General features: G+C 39.7%; 1 protein-coding gene across 2 annotated transcripts in view; it reads left to right on the forward strand.

The window, feature by feature from the left end:
- trim44 (tripartite motif containing 44) overlaps positions 1-22,246 on the forward strand; it is a 68,592-nt gene extending 46,346 nt beyond the window's left edge. The window contains exons 6-7 of one of the 2 annotated variants that reach the window (XR_015086605.1): positions 10,190-10,354; positions 21,170-22,246. Coding sequence is in view for 1 of the 2 variants with exons in the window: in XM_086029135.1 (XP_085885261.1) it covers positions 21,170-21,254 (85 nt within the window). In the remaining variant the exon portion in view is untranslated. The remainder of the gene's footprint in view (positions 1-10,189; positions 10,355-21,169) is intronic. The other variant, XM_086029135.1, reaches the window with a different exon arrangement.
- The last annotated feature ends 1,876 nt before the right edge of the window (positions 22,247-24,122 follow it).

Raw genomic sequence — 24,122 nt, forward strand, 5'->3', positions numbered from 1 at the left:
CTAAACATGTCCGCTAATTTTTCATTGAAAGTGTCAAGGCAAGATCCTGGTGTTCTATAGACATAGCTTATGATTACGTTGGATGATTTTTTGATATGTATCTCAATTGTTAAACATTCCATAATATTTTCCATAGGATAAGTCAAACCTTCAATTATATTCTCAGTATATTCTCCATCTATATCTCAGAGTTATGTTAACATAGATTGCAACACTGCCACCTCTCCTATTCTTTCTATTCATTGCGAACAATTCATATCTTGCCATTTGCATACTGCTTAGTTTTTCATCATCAAGCCACGTTTCAGATACGGCTATAATTTGGAATGTCTTTATACTAATACTCAGATATTTTTTAATTTTGGTGAAATTTTTATAGAGGCTTCTGCTGTTAAAATGTATAATTGAGAGAGCATTGTCCATTTTTATGTTTTCATTTAACTGATGATCGGTATAATACTCACATCTACAATTAGGATTATTTGCATAGAAATCTGGATCTAGATTATTTTCAGGATCGAAAGCTTTATGTTCAACATATTCAAAAGTTTTTAAATGTATTTCTTCTGTATGCGGGTTTGCCATTTATTTGGTGTTAGTCAGCTTTATTGCTCAGACATGATGTTCAAATAGTCACTCTGCATGTCACTTATTAATACTGGACATGCTTGTCTCTTCCCCCCTGGAAAAGGTTAGAAAAATAATAATTTGAGCCCTACTTCATATGTCAAATTAACGGTGTAAAAGTTTGGAATTCATATATTTTGGGCTCAATTTTGTAATATCACAAAAACCTGACATTTGAACAGGGGTTTATTGACATTTTTGGTGGGCGGCATGGCTCAGCAGTTGAGTGGTTGTCCCCCAACCCAGAGGTTGTGGGGTCGATCCCTGGCTATTTTGGTGTTGAAGCATTTCATTCAGCACCCTACCCTATATGTTATTGTAAAGAAAAAATTGGGTTGAATTCCCCTTTAAAATTGGGAGACAATGCAACATTAAACCTCTGTTGGGAGTGCTATTAGACATTATTTTTTAAACTTGTGTATGGAGACTTTAAAATATAAACATTTTCGCCAGGCCCAAAATGTGTGCAAAATTTGGTGAGTTTTCGTTCACGTTTAGTTCCTCAAAAAAGGCCTGGGCCCTAAAAACATAGATGAGAAAATACTTTCTCATAGTACTGCATAAAAAACAGATCAAAGAAATTGTTCCCCTTCCAAAGAAATGGTTCGGCTTCCGAGGTCACGGATGGACATGTTAAGTCTCAGTTACGGTACTCTCCTACTGAAGCTAAATGATCTGTTTGTTTGTTGTGTTTTTGTGTCTGTTTATCTGATATATTCCGCCTACTACGCCTACAGGTTGCATGGATCAGTGGTAGAGTAGTCGATTCCCAACTCGGAGGTTGTGAGTTTGATCCCTGGCCCTTGTGACCAGGCCAAAGAATCTGAACTCCCAGTTGTTCCTGATGCTGTGTCATCAGTGGGTGAATGAGGAGGCAGTGTGAAGCACGTTGAGTGCCTTGTAAATGGAAAAGTGCTATGAGTGAAAGCTGATACCCAGCCCATACCTTTAGGGTGTATTCACCAGAGATGGGGGACTCGAGTTGCTATTTTTAAGACTTGCTTGCTAAAAAAACACAGGAATGACTTGACTTGACTTGGGACTTGGTATCGAAGTGACTCGACTCGACTCGACTAAGACTTGGACCACATGACTTGACAAGTCATACTGTTTATAGTTTTAAATTTGCATTTGAACAATGTTTACCCCATTAGGAAGGAAAGCAAGAAAGAAAGAAAAGAGAGTTTTTTTGGGGGTTTTTTCTTTCACACCAACCTGGCAATCCGGTCAGCGTCACTTGTTAGTGTGATGTGGCAACGTAAACACCAACAGCATCGGAGCAACTCTGAGGATGACTCATTTGAATTAATGAATTATTTTGTCCATGACATTGACAAAAATAGGATGGAAAAACACATGATTTGCACCTCACGGGATGAAGACACACTCAACAATGACAATGTTTAACTTCATTCGTCATTATTACAAAACCCACAGAGAGGTAAGCCAGCCTTAGTTTTTAGTGGCTCGTCTTGACTTGCTTGATTCCCCCCCCCCCCCCCCCCCCCCCCCCACACACACACACACAGTGACTTAGGACTTGCTTGAGACTTGATGGTTACGACTCAAGACTTACTTGTAACTTGCAACTTCCAAACGCACTCGGTGCGGTTCTCTAGAGGTCTGAATACAAACCAATGCCGATCCGCACCAAATACAGGATGCATATGACTTTTTGGGCTAAACAAAACACCGTAGCCCGGCATTGTGGGAAATATTAGCCCTTAGTGAATTTTGATCCTCCCTGATTCTTCATCTTCTGTTTAGCCACGCTGCTGCCAGCAGGTTGTGGGTCAGGGCATGTAGAGCACACACTCCTTTGGGGTACTGCACGCATTCCCTAATGTTGATCGGGAATTTAGAATTATAAGCGTCGGAAAACCTGCATTGAATGACCTGCTCTTGACACTCTAAATTATTTGGCAGCTCTAATAACAGCACAAATATACAGAGCAATAATGTAGCACATAGGAATTGCATGTTGCTGGGTTTAGCTCATCACCAAGCGGTAAGCGCTGCAGAAAATGGAAAACGATCCTGATCATTTTAATCAGTTGTGTTGAAGTATATAAAGCCATATAAAACATCCAGGATACTGGCCGTGGATGCAAAGAAAATCCACCTGCAAGAAGGCGATTTTTGGGGGTGCATATTCTATTCCAGTGCTTACTTGAGAAATTACAGTCAAACAGTCTTTTTTCTATTTACATGCATTTTAAGGGATCCATATCCAATGTCCCTTTGTTTACATTTTATGAAAACCTGAAACAACCCTTAGCACACACACACAAAATGCATTTAAACAATTACACAAGTGTCAACATCGGTCATGGGCAACACAAATAAACAACAGTAAATAGGTGTAACAATATTACATGTTAAACTGTATACTCTTAAGTTATTCTGGACTGACTCTTGCTCACTAAATACAAGTAGCCTCAAGCATTACTGCACTGTTTGCTGTTGGCATTCGCTGTCCTTATTTATTATTCTGTTGTCATGACCTATTTCTGAATTGGGCTACATGGTGCAAAAAATAGGAGTTGTGTCATTTGAACCGCGTAGTGTAAACCAGCCAAAGAGGAATATTTGTCAAGATGTGAATATCTCTACACAAACACCATCAGATATTTTGAATGACTGAAAAGTGAAGAGATTAATTTGAACAAATATCGAATACCCTTGATTAAGGCTGCAGCTAATATTATAATATAATATAAGCTAATATTTTGGTATTCAGATATCCTCCTGAAAATCCCATCAAATAATAAGGTATTTGAATAAAAATACAATATATGAAGACAAAAAACACATTTCCACTTAATAATAAATGGTCAACTGTTTTTATCCCTCCATCCATTATCGATACAGCTTATCCTCACAGGGGTCGCGGGGCGTGCTGGAGCCTATCCCAGCTGTCTTCAGGCAGCAGGCGGGGGACACCCTGAATTGGTTGCCAGCCAATCGCAGGGCACACAGAGACAAACATCCGCACTCACAATCACACCTAGGGGCAATTTAGAGAGTCCAATCAACTTACCATGCATGTTTTTGGAATGTGGGAGGAAACCGGAGTACCCGGGGAACACCCACGCAGGCACGGGGAGAACATGCACACTCCCCACAGGGAGGCCAAAGCTGGGATCGAACCCACGACCTTTGAACTGTGAGGCGGACGTGCTAACCAGTCGACCACCGTGCCACCCAACTGTTTTAAATTTTTATATAATCAACCTTTTATACTTAAACATGTTTTTTTCAATAATATGTTCTATGCAGGCCCACTACTAGAAACAAGGCATTCTGATAAATATTGCATTAGCAAAATAAGAGTTAATTGACCCGTTTTTAGCCATCTCAGGGGGCAGCCATTTTGTCACTTCTGTCAACTTGGAATGACATCACAGTTGCTCAGGGCTCAGATAGTAACCAATCACCAATCATCTGTGATGTAATATCAGTCAACAGAAGTGATAAAATGGCCGCCCCTGAGATGGCTAAAAACGGGTAGATTTTGCTGCTTAAATCATATTCCATGAACGCAATATTAATCAGAATGCCGCGTTTCAACTAGTGGACCTTATAGAACATATTCTTAATTATAGTCTCAGATAAAAAAATATGTTTGGGTTGACTTCCGCTTTAAATTTAAACGGTGCATAGCAGCACACTATTTTCATTTCTAAAAACAGTGTGAGAATTTAGAAAGATTTCTCCCCATAAATGTTCATGAGATCAAATGACGCAGAACCAGAGTAGCTATAAGATCGGCTAAAACAAGAACACCCCTGAATAAGCCTGGTTTATTAAAAAGTGATTGGTTGGAATGGAACCCGTCCGCTGATAGTGTAGTGGTACACACGCCTGAGTTGTGTGCGGGCAGCGTGGGATCGATTCCCGCTCAGTGACAGTGTCTATGTGTGCCCTGCGACTGGCTGGCGACCAGTTCGGGGTGTCGTCTGCCTTCGCCCATTGACAGCTGGGATAGGCTCCAGCAACTCCCCGCGACCCTGTATAGGATAAGCGGTTTGGAAGATGACATGACATGACATGACATGGTTGAAATGGCAACTGTCTCAAGCTATCAGCAATTAAGCACTGCCAGCCCGGCTAGCAGAGTTAGCGGGGCTACTGCGGCTAGCGCGGCTAGTGGGACTAGCAGGGCTAGCGCGCCTTGCGACTAAACGTTGGCAACAGGTGCCGTACAATACAGTGTAAGCGTAATTAAGTACATAGTTTTTTAGCGCCCTTAATTTTCAATTTAACCATATCTCAGGAAAGCATTGTGCTGTTGTCTTCGGTAGCAGCAGTTTATGACGGCAATAAATGACACCCGAGACACAGTCTGTAAGAGAGTCAAGTCGACCGTTACGCCGTGACACACTGCCGGTGTTATAACTTCAAAATAAAAGCATATCTAGGCATTGATGTCCATCTATTATTTGCTAACTACTTATTGTGAAGTTGGCATTCTTCCTGACAGTCACACGTAAATAAGTGGGGGACTCGAGGAAGAAAAAAATTCAAGGACCCGTTTCAGACCTACTCTTGTTTTTTTTGCCCTGCCTCTTGCCCAAAGTCATCTTGGATAAGCTCCAACTCACTAGACCCTGAAATAGGTTAAGTAGTAGAAAATAATGTTCATGGTGCTGTTTGGAATTCATGGACAGTTAGACCATACTGCAACAACCATAATGAAATTAACTACACAGATAGGGACTGTCTCCACAACTCTGTTCTCTTTTACAACACACACATATGCATTACATTGTGTTGTAATAGAATTACAGGTCTGATCTCAGTTTGTTGAAGATATGGGAAGATAGTGACAAACTGAATCAAGGTGCAATGAATCAGTGCCTTATCAAGCCCCTTGCCCTAGGTTGGATGTGTCAAGACAGAAATAGAAGACACATTTATACAAAAAGACACACACACCCACACAGTTGGCAGACATCTCCCTTGCCATAGCTCCTCCAGTTGGACACAGCAACATCACAGCAAATGTTTGTTGACTCAGTGGGATGGGCCATCTCCCTCGCTCAGTCCACAGTGTCCCTGCGCTCAGTTGTCATCCAAGTGAGGCGAGGGGAAGCGTTTGTGAAGGTTTTCATGTTTAATTCAGCATCCCTACCACAAGCCCTAACACCATGTCTATATATAGTTTTAGCTGAAGGGAAAGTGGATGTAGTTTGGATTTAATTACCCAAGGATTTGAATTTGTAACATTTTTATAGCGTACACTATGCAAAATCATCTTGCTTCTGGTCAGTCCCAGAATTGGTGCTGCATAAGAGTTTATAGCAACAACTGTTGTATGTACATGATTTACTAAAGGTTGGAATGTGCAAAAACGGGTGCAAACATGAACCCGCAAGAAATAGGTATGGAAGCTGATCTAATAATAGTGCAAACTCAGAATTGTGTCTGCCAAACAAGCTAAATTGGTACGCAGTTCATTTGGCACATTGTAGGAGGTTGATATCATCATCATATTCTTAAAATAATGGCCTAAGTAATATTTTAACAAAAATACATTTTGCCTTAAACTCATTTACTGCTAGCCTTTTCTTGAGAATGTTGACATTTTCAAGACCCACAGGATGTTGTTATAAGGTGATGAGATGAACACTGAAACTACCAAATAAAAAAATAGATTCCTTTCACCAACATTTAACTCTGCCTTTTTCTGTTCTTTATAATCAGTAGTAGAAAAAAACTAGGTTGCACAAAATGCAGCTGTTTCTCCCAGTGGAATCACAAATTGCTGGTCTCATATCTCAAATGGGGCATCAATGTCACCTACTGATAGTTGTGCATCAGCAAAGCTAATTCCAAGTTTGAAATTTACAGTGAAGCAGCATTAGACGCTCCCCCTCTCATGCCCGTTGAAAAACGCAATTGACATTATACTTGTCAATGTCAGTTAATGACTTTAATATGCATGGCTTTGGAAAGTGAGACGATGCCTCAGCAATTGGAATTCAAATCCCCAAATTGCAAATTTTATATATAAATCTTGGAAAAGCATGTATATATAAAATTTGCAGCCACCTCAGAAGATAGGTAGCGTTTCCTCACTGTTCTCACCGGGACTGCCAGAAAACCGGCGATGTTAAAATACACACAGTAATGGTCTGACACAGATCACACACCAGCAGACAGGCCATAGGTTATGACCATGTCCAGGGTGTGTCCTATGTTGTGAGTCGGCTGTGAGATATGCTGTTTAAAATCCATGCTTTTTAAAAGGTTTAAAAATTCTCTGGACAGCGCGACGGGGATATCATTGTGTACATTAAGATCGCCGGTTATTAAAATTCTAAGTAGAATATAAAATGGATAAGAATTCTGAAAACTCTTTAATAAAAAAGGGGGAGTGATTGGGAGGTCTATTAACGGTAATGCAGATAATAGGGGGACTGCTAAAAACAAAGGCGTGATGTTCGAATGATAAATAGCTATTAAAAATGATCTCCTTTGAGAAAATTGATGCAGTCAATTTCCCATCCCTGGTAGAAAATAAAAAAATAAAATTCGTTGGGCAAGCCTCGGTGAGAGCAACTGGGGCATCTGTACCAAGCCATGTCTCAGATAAAAGAATACAGTGTAAATTATTGTCTAAAATCAGGTCGTTAATGATAAAAGTTTTGTTTGTAAGCGAGCGCACGTTCAGCACGGCCAGGTTGATTTTAGTGCTGGACGTGCGCACGTTCAGCACGTCCAGGTTGATTTTTGTGCTGGACGTGCGCTCACGGTGGCGCGGGTAAGAATAGTTAAAATCTTTGATTCCACTATGTGGTTAACTCTGGCAGAGAGGAGGAGTGGGTGTGCCAATGATTCATTTATCAATAAGTTGTGAGTTGTTAAAATCTGGGGCTTGTGTGTTGTTTAGCCATGTCTGCCTTGAGTGTCCTTCTCACTGATGTCTTGGATGACAGGGTTTGGATGTGAAGGCCTATTTTTTGATATGACAGAAGGCTTTGCCTAATAGACAGTCTGTTATTGAGCTCTGTTTCACAGCACCTCTTTCTTCTTTTTGTCCTGCTTGCCATATGTGCCTCTGATGTCCCTCCACTACTGAGAAGCGTTCAGAAAGAGGAGGAGTCGGTATCATTTCTGAACTGGGTGTAAACAGCATTTTATTTTCGAAGCCCCACCAGTGCATGTAATATGCCGGGGAACCTGGTCGTTTTGCTGATTAAGATGGCGCTGGCAGTTTACTGTTTGAGAAGGGGCTGTGAGAAAGAGGCAACAGGGGGTAGGGTTGCCAGCCTGCCAAGTGTGTATGCACTGCTGTGACCAGTCGGCCCACATAATGGTTGTTTGGCCCTCTGACAAAGGCAGTTTAGTAGTCACGTCATCCTAAAAAGTCTCCCAAAGTAACCCTGAAAAGATGGTGCCTTTTGGTGGGATAGTAAAAAGGTTGAGAGGATGGGGTGGGGGTGGAATATTGGAAGAGTTTCAGGTGATTGGAAAGAGACCATATACATAAAATACAATCTGCCTAGGTGGTGTCACACAATGGGCAGTGGCAAAGTCTGAATATAAGAAGTTAAAAGTAAAATGAAGAGTGGATACAATGTTCTGTTGGTGCTCACTTTTCCCTACTACTTCTAAGCTGAAGCTGTGCCTTCTCAGAAGAACAGATAAAGCTTTATCTCCCCAATGTATTTTCTCTGACTTCTCTCTCATATGGGCATGAAATTCAAACTTCAAGAAATATTACAGATTGCACTTAGACTCGCATTGCGTGCTTTAAATACATAATGTGTTGGAAAGACAGGTTTTGCTCTACTTGGAAAAATCATTGATTACCTGGCCAGGGAGTTGTATAATGAAGTACAATAAATGGAACTTTTGCCTTAGGGTTCTGCAATGAGTAGCTGCTAGGGGCTTGGCAACCATCTTGCTTACCCCTCCGGGCAGTCATTTCTGGCTAACAAGAAGAGACTACTATTAAAATTAATTTGGTGAGAACCATAACTCTACTCTTAATGGTCTTCGCTACATAAAGTGTTACAATAGAACACTTAAAATGATAAAATTGCCAGTCACTGCTAATGATTGTATAAGTGTATTTGTTTAGACTGTTATGCCTTGTTTACAGTCTTTAAAACTACACTGGAACCTTGGGTTGTGAATATAATCCATCCGTTGACTGTGTTTGTAACACACAATGTTCGGAAATTGAGATCATGTTCCTCATGAAGTGAATAGAAATGCAATTAATCCATTCCAGCCTCACAACAAAGTTATGTTTATGCTATTGTTTTGTTTGTTTGGTTCAAATAAAAACTGGAGAACAGGTATGTTGTTGTTGTTGTTGTTGTTGTTGTTGTTGTTGTTGTCCTTTCGGTTTTTCCCCTCAGGGGTCGCCACAGTGAATCAAGTGCATGTGGGAAGCTTAAATGATGGAGGGGGCCACAATTTTTCATCAGTGCTACTTTGGGGGGGCACGTAGGTCAATGAAGATGTTTGACAAAAATACAATATTAAAAACATGGACAAAATGTGTTTATATGTGCAAAATGAGTGCTCAATGTATTTCAATCATTATAATACATTCCTCAGTACATGTAAAAAAAAGATCTAGCCTTCAACAACAAAGCCTATCAACAATAAAAAAATGACAACATACTGTGAATTTTTTCCCCAGTGCTCTCGTGCATAAAGTTTACCATTCAAAGATGGCACAAAACTGCTGAACAGCTAACATTAAAATTAACTGCAAGAACTAATGTGCTTTTTTTTTTCAACAAAAATCAACTCACTCAAAATTTCAATATTATTCATTATTCCTGCATGACATCCCAAATCCACAAAAAATTAGCCCTACTCACTTTGTAGCACAGGGCAGTACAAGACCTGGCGCAACTCAGCCATGTCTGGTTAATGAGCACAGATAATTTGACAATTTGTCTTCCTCAAGTTGATTTTTAGCACTTTGGTTTTATCGACATTCAGAAACAAATGGGTGTTCTGACACCATATGGACAGTTCCCTCACCACATCCCTTTATGCAGTGGCAAGAGCACGATCCAGGGCACTCAGAAAAACTGAATGTCACATTTGATAAAATACTCTTGCCGCTTTTCCGTTAGTACCAAACAGCACCACACTGCACCGCTTGCCTCGGCACCACAATGCATGGCCCCCTTTGCTTTTCCATTACAACAGGCACGGGGCAGTATCAACTAAACTGTGCAAGCCTGCGCTGCATTTGCAACGCGTGGGGTTCTGCCATAATATTTCACAAGAGGGAAGTCCCTGCCACTGTCTTTGCGACGATTCGAAATATGAATTGCCGTTGAGTCATGTGACAACATCACAATTTTTGCAAAGTAAAGCCCATCAAATGAACAGGAGCATTCACCTTTAGACCAAAAAAAACTGTTTCCGGGATAAGACAGCGAGACAGTCGCCCGCAGGCCGGCCAACATTAAGTCAAAAAATACAATATACAGAGTACACACATTATGTGTTTTACATCAACATTGAACCATATTTACAATTTCACATGTACCATGGTGTGATAGTGATTTTTTTCAAACCTCGCCAGGTGTACTCATTCATTCTGAATGGAGAGCTCAGTGTCTCTCAGAGTCAACGGCTCGTCCTCACTCGCCGGCGTCCGAAGCCCTCTGGACGCAGAGGCCACGACTTTAATGCCAGAGGAGCAGCGAGGCTTCGCTCTGCGGCTGGAGACTTGTCATTCAATTGAATGGTAAGTGGTGCGAGCGCTTGCAAAAAATTTCACCCCAAAGTTTCAATTATTCGTCCATTAGTACATATGAAATTGTAAATATGGTTGACCGTTGTTGTAAAACACTATTATGTTTGTATACACCGTTTTTTTTTTACTTGCGATGGCCGTAAGGCGACTCTCCCTGTGTCCAAATTCACAGGCTAGGTCCTCTGAAGCCAGCGTTTTCGGCTGCATGACGTCACTTCCAGCGTGACTCAATTGCACGTGGTGTCCAAATTCACATTAAGCCTGTCCAAATTTGCCACGGTTTATGAGTTTCACAGAGGCTACATGAGGAGGAACTTTTGATGGTGTTTAAGGACCAAGCCTGCGAATGGGCTTTCTAGAGTTGCATCGGAAGTGACATCAGATGGCTGAAAAATGCGATGGAAAATGTGGCCTTCGGTGGACTCGGCACATACAGTCAAAACAGTCTGAACTGAGTTGCAAGACACTAAGTGCAACAAACTTCACAAAAGACAGAACTGTTATGCATAACAGACAGGTTATTTGGCTAAAATGCAAATGCCAGATGAGTTGATTATGAAATGTATAACTCAGGCTACCAGGCTACCACTTAAACATGTACAATATAATGACATTTCCAAAGTTCTTAACTTACAAGTTGTAAGTTCATTAAAGGAAATTCTACCAATTTGAACTGGTACCTAAGCAAAAATGTTAAAATATGCAGCTTCTATGATACAAGAAGCAGCTGTTCAATGCCGAATTTGAAGATATTTAGCAAAAATATCAAGTGTTCAATATGCATATTTTGACCCAGATTGGTTTCTACTGTAGTTCTTGGATAATCTCTCTATTGTCCCCTGTGGACACAAGAGATGTTGAAGCACCAAATGAGCCAATGTAAGATTGAGGTCAAATGGCATTATCATAATGTCTGCAATAATTCATCTCGATGATTAGCAGTAGGCATCCGTGTTTAAATGGACTGGGAATTCATTCATTTTGTACTAACATAATTATCCAACTCTTCACACCTGCTGCAGTACAGAAACCTATGTGATCCCTGATCATCAGCTCAATCTTAAATTGTACATCGCTGACCTTTCCGCCCAGCTGCTCAGTCCGTATGCAGGTAGCCTCGGGATAATACGTGCGTCACGAACAGAGTTGGCTACACGCGAACCTTTGACGGAGTCGTTTGCGCTGCCCTGCCTCACCACACAATGCAATGTATGAACATTTGGTGGATGATGATATTTATTTATTCTCAGTAGTTGTGCATTGCCGCAATGAGTAAGCTTCAGAACACACAACGGGTCATACTAAACAGCCGCGAGTGCTTTGTCCCTGCCATGATGCATTGTCATTTTGTTTTGCCCCGTCTCTTCCCTTCCTCCATGAGCTGATTAAGTTTCTATAACAGCCTGGAAGCACCACAGGGTGTTGTATTGTTTTTCAGGGGAAAACTGTCCCAGTGAGTAGTCGAATTAGAGCAGTGAGTCTGAAAGGAGCAGACTGCCATTGTTTATTACTTAGCCAGGTAAAAATATAGATCATGTGACTTTGCAGGTATTAAAAAAAATCATGTTATTTCAATGAGTCCCGTGTTGTATCCACAAAATAATGTAATGTCTAGAAAGTATGAAAAATAATTGACAAAGAGCAGTCCTTTTTGGTTTGTTTTTATTCTTTTATATACAGGGACATTTTTAGGGACATTTTTTTACTTTTTCTGTTCTCTTGCAGTTTATATGAAAGAAAACTGGTACCGGTATGCTTGGCAAATCTATATAATGATAATTAAAATTCATCAGAAATGTAAGATAGGAAAACTCAATAAACTAAATAAAAAACATATGTAGTTGTAGTTGTGTTAGCTGAAGAACAACTGCTCCTGATTTACATATCTACGGTATGTATTTTTAAATTGAATGTCATATTTTCATCGGTCACCTTGACAACATCGGATCCCTCACTCTCCCTGCACATACATCTCTCCACCCCATTCAATCCAAACTAGTCCATGAAAAGATGTAGATGCCAATTAAAAAAGATTTTAGCACACAATTTTGGTCTGTTTCATGTTGGTGGTGAATTCAGATATGGTCACCTGTCATCCTTTTCATGTGGTAGTTTTGTTGAAGACACCACCAACACAGTGCAATAATTTCATTTCTTGATAGGAAAATTTGTTTGTCAAACAACTGATATTAATGTAAATCTAATTAAACAACTAAAAGTGGAATAAAAGACAATGTTACTTACGGTGAGCCGTGACGGTCGTTACCTCAGCGCTTACACTTTTGTATCTCACTGAGCGGTGAATGCTTGCGAACGTAGCAAATTTCAGGTTTTCATCAGGGTTTGTAAAAAGTTCTAAAAGTGTTCGCAGACTGTTTTGACTTGTCGCAAGCAGTCTTTCTTGTCGCCGACAAATAATTACGATCCGCTGGATTCTGACCAATTCTGTAGCAGGCCAAACTCTGCATTTAGTTAAATAAAAAGTCATTTTCATCTTTGGGCCTTTGTTAAAAAGACCTGAATTATTGATTGTCCTGATCACAGTCTACATTTCTACAGTTGCAACCCATATCAGAAAAGACAATATTCTTTTGGCAGAGAAGTTTTAACTGGTAAAAGAGGATATTATAATTCTTGTCAAAGTGTTTTCACATTAATCCTAAACCCATGTGGTTGTATCAGCTATAAATGAATGATGGAATCTAGGGGATTAGTCGAAGAAATAGTTGAGGATTTATGTTGAAATCAAAGTATTTCTATGGAATTAAGACCTAATTAAGACCTATTCAGATGTTCATTTGTGATCACTAAAAGACCTAAAGATTTCTTGATGCCATTTTTATCGAGCTCAGTAACCATTTGCCTCAACGTGTTTTGGATCGTGTAATTCAAGACCAGAATTAATTGAATGGATGACCAAAAAGAAGGAAAAGGACATATCTGAGAGCATGACCATGATGATGTAATGCTCAATTGGGATAGAAATATGAATGAAGCAAGAGCAATCCTCTGTGGTAGAACTCAACTGGTGTTTACCATCAGTTGAACTCATAAAGACACCAATAATTCGTCTGATGTTTGGATTCTTGACCTTAAACACTGCTAACTGTATTATACGTATTACGTTAATGTATTATATGTCTTAAATATTTTAGTATGCCTTTTTCCTCTCTAATTGAAATTTGCATGCATCATCAATTTCTCATCATAAAATTGTGTATATATATATATATATATATTCTCGCTGACTTTTTAAAAAATAGATATATATTTATATAAGGCACTGTGGCGTAACTGTATGGACGTATGAGTCACACAGAAAAATCTTGAACAAACTTTCCCAACGTTATTTCATTGTGTAAATGCATGTATAATAATCATAAAAATATGTATATTATTTTAACATTAACAAATCTTGCAGGTTTTTTCTGCCATCTCCAAGAAATTACAATAAATGTCAAATGAGCTGCTGTATTTTGCTAACCAGTCCCTTTTCTGGTCTGATGACACATCTTCTCCCTTTCCTCCTCCTCCTGAGTCCGCACAAATAAAATATAAAATGTTGGGTTTGCTGCGGGCTCGGGCCTGCAAATCAAGTTAATTGGTCGGGCTTGGCCTGGATTTTTTAGGCCGATCTTTCCTCTACTCCCAATGTCAGTAGATCTTGTCTCCACTCCATGGCCGGTCGTTCGGGCACAACATTTTCATCATCCTGCACCATCTGGCATGTACATGTACGGTCCAACATGCATTATGCCAACAACCTCCTCTTTCTCCAGCTCTTCAAACACCTGGATCCCCTCAGATAAATTCCAAATGCTGCTTTCTGAGTGGCTTTGTACACTTTCCCCATTGAGCGCTGCCACTGACGATCATCTAATGACGTCACACTTCCGTTTTTGTCACGGCCGGCATCTCACTTTGGAAAAAACTGTAACTTTGTCAGATATATAAAATAGAAATGATTTCTTTAATGCTTTAGTTTATGTAGAATGTTTAATTACTTTACTTAGATTTGATTTGGTATTTTCTGAAGTTACTTCACATTTGATTTTCTAAAAACTTTTCATTCACCCTTCGTGTGTGTGTGTGTGTGTGTGTGTGTGTGTGTGTGTGTGGGGGTGTGTGTGTGTGTGTGTGTGTGTGTGTATATATATATATATATATATATATATATATATATATATATGTGTATATATATGTGTATATATATATATATATATATATATATATATATGTGTATATATATATATATATATATATATATATATATATATATATATATATATATATATATATATGCTAAGGGACTAATAATTTTCATTGCCGTTTCTGTGAAGGGATTCAATTCATATACATTTTAGGCCTATTGTCCTTTAGGATCACCTATCCTATTTTTTTTTTTTTTTCTATTTAAATGATTTCTGCCAATAAACAATAGACATCTAATTGAGATGACAGTGATAAAATGAGGAGAGTTGGTGGCCACCATTTTAGGAAGTACTTTGGAAGAACTGTAGTTTTGTGTCAGACTGCAATGTTATTTAATGATCATGGCCTCTTTGTATTAAAACTATGGCGGGAAAACTTTGGACATTCCACATGGGCTCTTCGACATTCTCTCACTTGAGTCTTATCATCAACCTAGTCATTTTCTGACAGTACAGGAGCTCACATTTCTTGTGATTAGGATGCATATAATATACAGCACAAATTCTGGCAAGGTGTTGCAAAGATCAGAGGCGCACTCCAGCGAGAAGTGTGTGCGGAGCTCGTCTTGATTTGCTCCTCAGTCAGGCTTGTCAGAGATGGAGGGTAGTGTTCACATTCTAGTCTACTGTTTTTTTCCCTATTTTTCCCTGTGTAGTGATTTATGGAATATTTACAGTATATTTAACAACAACAAAAAAATCCACCATACAATTTATTGTTCATTTTCCATTGCCTCTTTTCGTTTGATCAAATTTTCCATGGTTGCTGCAAAGCTATTATGTTGAATCACCCAGGAGAAGTGATAGGTTTTACTTCATTAAATTGTGGTAGAGTGCGCCGCTTCACTCAAGAAAAATGGTACGCCTTGTCCTCGTGGGCTCTGTCAATAACCATTAAGGATCTTCTCTCATTAGACCAAACCTCATAGCCCCTGGGACTTGAAAACAGCCGCGACACCTTATATGATGGAATATACATAGATGGAATCCCAAATGTGTGCAAATGCAAGTGGCAGGATCTATTTTTCCTTGTGGTTGATTGCCACTAATTCTGTATTATCCGCAACCTGGATCTCATTCAGGCTATATTAGGTTAATCAACCTCAAATAACCTTGTCTCCAGTCTACAGGGATATACAGAGAAAAAGTCTACACAGCCCTGTTCAAATCGCAGGTTTTGTGTTATCGAACAATGAAACAAGGATAAAGTATTTTAAAACTTTTTCCACCATTAATGTGGTCTGTAACCTGTACAAGTCATTTTGAAAAATATATTTTTGAGGCAGGAAATAAAAATAATCAATTTAGGTAATGTGGTTTTTAGGTAAAACTCTCATAACTGGGATGTGGCTATATTCTTGCCTCTAATTAACCCCCCCAAAAGTTCACTTGTTCAAGTAGGCTTTTCCTGAGACTTTTTTTGTTGTTGTTGTCTTTCTAGCAGAAGGTGTTGACCAAAAAATTGACTGCTATTTCCAACTGTTCATATTCCATCCAGCTTGTCAAAGGCCTAATTTCCAGATAAAAAAACAACAAGCCGAAGCATGATGCTGCCACCACCGTGCTTCACTGTCTGTATTGTGTTCAACTGATGATGAACACTTGTGTTTGCGCCAAACATACCTTTCGGAATTACGGCCAAAAAATAGTCAGCCTTGGTTTCATCAGACCATAGCAGAGTCTCTCAAGCACGTGGGAAAATGTGTTACGGTTCAATGAAACCAAAGGTTGAAGATTTTTGGGCATAATTCCAAACTTTGAAGCCCTCTAAAACAATTGACATTTATTTGGAGTTAATCAAAGACGGTGTGGTAAGTGTGTGCTGACCCTTATTTAACGTGAGGTTGGATGTGATTGGTTAGTTCTGAACAAGTATGTGAGTTTTTCTCGATAATGACGGAGGATCTTAGCAGCACCCTCGCTTGGAGCAGTACATTTAAAGTTAACCAGGGTACAAGTCCTCCCTCTTTTATCTCCCAGAGACCCTCAGGAGGTTGAGGCCCCAAAAAAGGAACACAATAACAGAGACAAAAGTCTGAAAAAGTCTTTTCCTCTGGAGTAATCCTAGTGTGTGTATTGTAGACCTATTGGAGAAATGTAGTGTACTTTCTGAAGGGTATGTTTACAAGACAACGGCATAACACAGTGACGTGCATCCGGCACCAGTAGTTTGCCATGACTCTGTTTGCCACTTCTGTTTTGACTGTGATGTACAGTGCGAGTGCTTTTCCATGGCCAGTGTGTCAGATCTCCTTGCCTTATCCCACCCCATCCTCAGGCCACGGTCACACCAAGGGGAAGAGGCAATGATCGGTCCTGATCAATAATACATTGACTGCATTAATGCTTATGAATAAGGCATGGATGTAGGTGACAGGATTGACACCCATTCGCACGGACACACACCCGCACAGCCAAATGATCTTTTATTATAGGGCTTGGAAGATAAATGAACGAGAAGAGAAAGAGAGCAAAGCAGGGGCTTTAACTTTGCACTCGAGAATCTATCAAGCACTTGGTGACATTTTGTTGCATGTCAAGGCTCCTCTCTGTCCTTTTTCAGTTACCACACTATTTCTCTCAAGGCCCCTTTTCCCTGTGGGTGGAATGAATAAGTTATAGCATCCGTGTCCTCAGTCTTACTAAAGACTGGCTTTATATAACAACTCAGTTTGGTTGAGGGCATGCTTTTATAGCATCATTTATGTATTTGTATGTTAATATGCACTAACACTCAATCCCGGATACTACCTCAGACAGGAGGAGGCTCCATTGAAGACTTTTGTGTGCCGCTAACAACAAAGCCTGAGAAGCCTGTGTGATGCTGGAGCCAATTTGAATACTCACTAAAATTAGTGTGGTCGATGATATTACACGTGGTACCTTTGCCAAGAATTTTGAATGGGAACAGAACAGCACTATTGAATAATTAATCCACTGAATGTACACCGAAGTGAGATGGGAGAAATTATCGCAACTGCTGTATGTGGGTGTATTCACAATGTCATCTCTTCTGTTGGCTGGCTGGCTGGCTTGTAGCATAGCCAAGATGCATGTGTTTGAAGGGGTCGCTGCGTGCTGCAGTGTTTTTAAAATACACAAGTATTATACAAGCATTTTGGGGAAACATAGTTTGTTCTGGCTTATGAGAAGCCCTGTGGTGAGTTTTGAGTGGAGTCTCCCCAGGAAGTGCACGAAGGAAGAGAAATCAGCTGTTTTGTTTCTATGAACGCAAATATCCAGGGAACAGTGTTCAAAATGATCATGGGCTTAAATCAAAGATGTTTCTTTTCCCTTACCCTCAAAGCTCCCGCTGCTCGCTGCATAGGTTGAAAAAAGTAATGCGGTGATGGTAAAACAGTGTTGAGCTGCTTTATGATGACAGCGACTGTGAATGATGGAAATATGTCCTTGGAGGACAGATGGGAGGTGAGGTCAGACAATGCCGTCACATGGCCACACAACACAAAACCCGCAGGTTTGTGTGGATTCCATCAATTTGTTGCTTGAAGGGAAACTATTCCTCAAAAACGTATATTAATTTCTCGCGCAATGGCTTACAAAATTAAAGACTTGGTCTTGCACTAATTTTTGGCAATCGTAGCATGAATCTCTGCCAGTTCTGCTAGTCATAAACATTTGCATGCGCATGCTTACAGTTAAAAACATTAAAGGCTAGGCAATAAAAATTTAAAAAAAAAAAAATCACAAGTGCTGGGTCTCATCCAAAGTGCATCCAATTATCAGGTATGAGACATTTCACAGTTTATAGTCTGGAGATTCAGCCTATGTAAGACTCTTAAGAATAGCAGTTCCAGAATGTCAGCCAAATTGTGTATTACGAGGTCACATGTTATACTGAGGCAGCATACTTAATAAAGTCTTAGTTTGCACATTTCCACTGTAGTGGCCGTTTAGTGAAGGTTAATATTCCACTGCATGGCTCATCTGCAAACAAAGACACCTTAAACGTCCACCAATGTCATCAGTGGTCTTGTTCTGGATGTGCGTGCTTGCGTGTGAATGGGTGTATGACGTAGCTTTGGGCACAGTTAAGGAGGAGAAGCTCGTTATCACATTAACCATTTGATCATCACATTCATGCATTTTTCATCAGGTCAGTAACGACTGAATGTTAGCATGATAGGAGGAATGTGAATTTAGCTCAAAAAAAGATGTGGGCATAAGTTTGTCAAATATGCAGATAACTTTGCTTTAATCAAGTAATACTCTAACTTTGCATTACGGCTGAGCAATTACCGTATTTTCCGGACTATAAGCCGCACCCTCTCTATTTAATAAAATAATAATTTTTAAAAAACATATAAGCCGCACCTATTTATGTTGAAAGTTTTGATATTTACTGCATTTACAGAAAGATTTTGAACTGGAAATGTACATGTATGAAGCTGAACAGATTCTTTCCTAACAGTGCCTTTTAACAACTTTGGCAACTTTGCTGATTAAAACGGAACAGAACCAAGAGAAAATAAAGTACTTACCTTCATTTCACTGCCCGCTGACACTGCAGTTTGTCAGTTAACTTGCGCATACCACCTAATTCATAACCTAGCGCATAGCGCCCTAGCCTGTTGAACTCATCCACCTGCAGTCAGATCCTGTTAATGGCAATTGTATTGTATTGTATTGTAATTTCGGTTATAGAGCCCCTAGTGGTGGAAAAAATCCACAGAATAGAAAACAGGGACATTGAAATTCAATCATGATTCAATTGTGGCTTCTCACGGTCTTAACATAACATTAACATTCATGTGCCGAATGGTGCGGTGTGTACAAATTCTGAGATTGTGAAAGTACTTTCGCGAGCATTCGTGTCATATGTGAGTCTTCCCCCCTGAGCATACTTTAAAGTGTTTAATGACACCCAGTTGGAGTTCACTGTTAGCTAAACACACAACATGAAGAATTGAAAATATTGTATATTTGAATACAAGACATGCGTATTTTAAAAATGATAGTGTAGGGTAAAATCCAATTGACATATGCTAACGGGAAATTAGCATTGACTTCCAGGAGTGACATTCCTTCAAATTGTGAATATTCACACACAAACACTACATACAGGTAACACATACTTACAGGTCATTTAACAATGCTCAAAGGCACATGTTCTTCCCAGTCTGAAAAATGTGTTGTATTAATAGAGCTCAATCGCAACTTTCTTCTTCTGTTCTTCTTATCTCACTCTTAAGTGTTTACTCAATGCATGCACAGCATCACATTGCCCCAAAGAGGCCAACGTGCGCTCAGGAGGAACAGCCAGTATTTATTTATTTATTTTTTAAATCACTATTATTTTAGGACATTCTTATTTTACTTTGTTACTGATTTATTTTCCGGTCTTTCTTTCAAGTTATGTTTAAAGTTGTGTTTTCAAGGATTCCAGGCATATGTGCGGTCCCAGGTTAGCCCAGTACATCCCAAGATTTGTGAAAATAAAAATAGAACATCAAAATAAGATAAAAGAAATACGATTGAGAGATAAGGGAGATGCTTATTCACGGTTTGAATGTGTGCAAAGATGCAATGCAGCAAAGATGCTGCGGCAGAATGAAAATGCAACAGGATTGAATTTCACATGATGTTTACAAGGTTAAAATATAAAATAATCTATAATGCGATGTAAATGTTGCCCATTTCGCACACTTTTATACACACATGTGTATCCAACGGTAAATATGAAAATTAATATATAACAATACTTATCTTGGCCCCCAAAAATATTTATTATGAAAATGGTTCTACGTGATATAGTAACCTTTAAAGGAATACTATATAAACGCCATTTTGGCAATCCCCAATGCTGTTAATTAGGACAGCTGTATAAACCTTTCATTGGGTAGTGGTTTAATATAATTGTTAAACACTGTATTTTAAAACTCACTTTTCAGTCACACTGCACAGATGTTGTATTCTTTATCTTACACGACGTGATTGTACTAATTATAGCATGTCTGTCACATAATTATGTAAATATTCAAATTGCTTTTTAAGTGGAAGTCGTTCATTGATTTTTTATCGGCTGCTGTGTTGATGCTGTATGTGTTTCATTAATGCTGTCTGGCAGCATCCTCGCATCACCAAAACCATCTCTTTTCAGGAAGCGCCCCCAAAAATATTTGCTGCATATTAACATTGCACCATCAAAGCCATTTTCAAAACTTGGACTATACAAATTATACCATGGACAGCTCCACAGGGGACTGACCAATATTTTTTGTGAAATTGACCAAATTTAGACACCCCACAGTGATGAGTATGCTTCCACAATGTTTCGGCAATGTGCAATTACAGCACTTGATGATGAGTGTGGACTGTCTCCAGTGAGATTGAATCTATCAGCCAGCCCCTGATTGCTCCAGGTCTCAGCAATTTAGCTTTCACTTTGTCTCTATCACCGCAAAGCTGCTGATAGAAAACCGACCCAATGGATGATTTTCTGCTTGAAGTGTTGATTGATTGAAGCTGATTACATTTCACAAAGGTTTATTATATTTCATAATGTGATGGAGGGTATGTGTTGTAATTTAAAAAAAAAAAGTTTTGTGATTTATTCTTTTTGTTCTGCTTTCAGGCTACCGGTGCCACGGGCAGACCCAGTGGACCGGCAGGACTTTGAAGACAGGGGTTCTGGACCTTCCATGGACCGCGCCCCATAACAACCTTTGTGGTTTTAACTTGGGCTTGGATACACTTTTAGCCTCATTGAGCTCATAAGTCTCCCTTTTCCTCGAATGGCATTGAAGTGACCTTGAAGTCACTTGTGACCGCTCAAGGGGGTCGTAGCATGATTTCCCCTCTCCAAAATGTGACTTTTTCCTCAACCATTAACTTGGATTAATGGAAACACTGCAGTTCTCCGTAATCGATCACAATCTGGCCCAATTTCCACTGCCGGTTGGATCCAGGGCTCGCTAGTGTGCTTTGGACTCGGAGAAAGAGATTGGGTATGTTAAGCTCAGCAGATGTCAGAAATTGGACATTTCTTCAATACTGGGATTTTGACTTTCAGTTTTTCCAGTTTCAGAGACAGGAGTGTTGAAAGCTATTTTGTATTTGGTTGTGATAAAAGAGGACATCTCGCTTCTTTTTAGACTCTTGTCTTTTCCACTTCCCATCTTCCTGGGCTTTAATGCTTAATTCCCCATAACCCTTTACTGAACCAATCACAGACTCTCTTAGATTTATGTACAAACACTTCTAGGATCAACAATTGGAACATTTTGACACCTATTGATTTAGGGGTGTTGATGAGTTTGTGTTAGGTGAAAATCAAACTGTAATTTGTTTTTTCTGAAAGAGATCTTACCTCACTGTCTGTGTTGTTTATACAATGAAGCATACACTGTCTGTGACAAATTGACGTCGTTGCAAATTTACACGCTTTCCACCTTGACCTGCTCAAGCGTGGCTTTCATTCACGATGCACTGCGAAAGACTTTTAATGTGATTGTTTCTCATCATAAATTGTATCTGAAAGATAGTGATAGGTGAGTCATATATGTCAACATGACAACACTCCCTGAGCGCTGCAGTCTAGGTGCAGCGACACGCAAAATATAGGATCTTAATTCTCATTCTCATTGTGCTGTTTATATTTGTCTAATTTTGTCTTGAATCTATAAATAAACATGTTTAGATTTGATTTGAAGGATGACTGCATTTTGGGTTTTTTTAGAATAATTTATTTGTTACCTGGAAAGGACCAAGAATGCAGTATCTTTGCAAGCCGGTGGGGATGGTCGGGGACAAGAAGGCAGATGTGGCGCTGAACTTAATCCACTTAAGTTCAAAGCAGCAAATCCTCCAAATAGGAGTGCGCATAGGAGGTACTGGAACGAAGGGTGGTGATGAAGTCGGTACGCTCACTAGATTATCTGCCCTACTACAGATGCATTTAAATGTTTACAAACTTCTACTGTGCAATAATTCCTTATCAATATATACCGCGATAGAAATCATTTGAAATTGCACTCAATATAGCCCGAAACCAGCTGACAAAGGGAAATAAACATCGCAAAGAGCAGCTATGCAGAAAGTCTGAAAAAAACTTTACTGCTAATGACTATCCGTGTGGAATGGCTTGAAATCAGTCACAAACTACAGGAGACCATGTCCCCAAGCAGAGAACAATACAGAAGGTCCTCAGTAGGGCTACACAATATATCGAAAAAAAATATCGATATTGCGATAACGGCTTATGTAATATGCATATCGCAAAGACATGCAATAATTTTGTTATGGAATTGTATGGTTTTTATCTGAATTGGAACAGTTAGGTGCAAACTGAAATGTGCATCGCCACCCAATAGATGGACATTATCTAAAAGAATTACAATTAGCTAAGAACACATTGAGCTTGCTTATTTTGCCATAGGAAAAAATGTACTTCTTTCATTAGATCATAGAAATAGCATTTCTTTAGGTATATGTTAAATATCACAATAATCTCAATATCGCTTGAGTCAACATCCATATCACATATCGCGTTTTTTTTCCAATATCGTGCAACCCTAATAAAATCATCCTCAAACATGAGAATGTACTGCAATTGATAAAATACCAAATCAATTAAAGGACCCTGAGAAATGACCCTAACAAAGTCAATAGAAACAAATTATACTCCTTGAAGTGCAAAATAATAATTCAAGTTTACGATACAGTTTTTTTTTCGCTGATATCAGACCAATATCAATATCGGATCAGGACGCCCCGCGACTGGACGACTACCGGCCTCGTGCTGGACCACCTAAAGACCATCACTGGACCCCTGCTTGACCCCCTGCGGTTTGCCTACTGAGCAAACAGGTCGGTCAATGAAGCAGACAATATGGGGCAGGCACCTCATCCTGGAGCACCTCGATTGCGCGGGGACCTACGCGAGCATCCTGTTTGTGGACTTAAGCTTTGCGTTCAACACCACCATCCCGCAACTCCTCTCCTACAAGCTTCTCCGGCTCAGTGTGTCTCGTGCCAGTGGATCCACAGCTTCCTGACAGGTAGGACACAACAGGTGAGGCCGGGGGTGTGAGACAACATCATCAACAGGCACCTTCAGCACAGGGGCCCCCCCCAAGGATGTCTCCTCGAACAACTGCAACTCAACTGTCAAACTCCTCAAGTTTGCTGACAACTACAGTCTCTGAGAAATTACTCAAATTAAATTGCGATTTATTGAGGCAAGCTGAGCTTTATTTTTCACATTTTACCTTTCTGACCGCTTTCTAATTTGAGAAAATTGCAATATCCTTCTCAGAAGCGCTTTCACTATTGGAGGTGATCGAGCCATCTCACCCCACTCCATCGGCGGCGCATGACTGGCTGCTTTTCCATGCCTGTGCAATCGTATTGCGGTATGAGTCATAGTTTTATATAAAAACGTCCATCATGGCATACAACCTTATACTGTAGTGTTATATTATTTTGACGTGCAGGGCGTATTGGGTTAGCACTGTTGCAACACGAAGAGCATCCGAGTGTTTATCTCAGCTCAGCTCAACACTACAGCCGTTATCATTTCGTCTCAC

Source organism: Filicampus tigris, chromosome 4 (assembly GCF_054856515.1).
Source record: "Filicampus tigris isolate MCC_2025a chromosome 4, RoL_Ftig_1.0, whole genome shotgun sequence".
Taxonomy (NCBI): Eukaryota; Metazoa; Chordata; class Actinopteri; order Syngnathiformes; family Syngnathidae; genus Filicampus; species Filicampus tigris.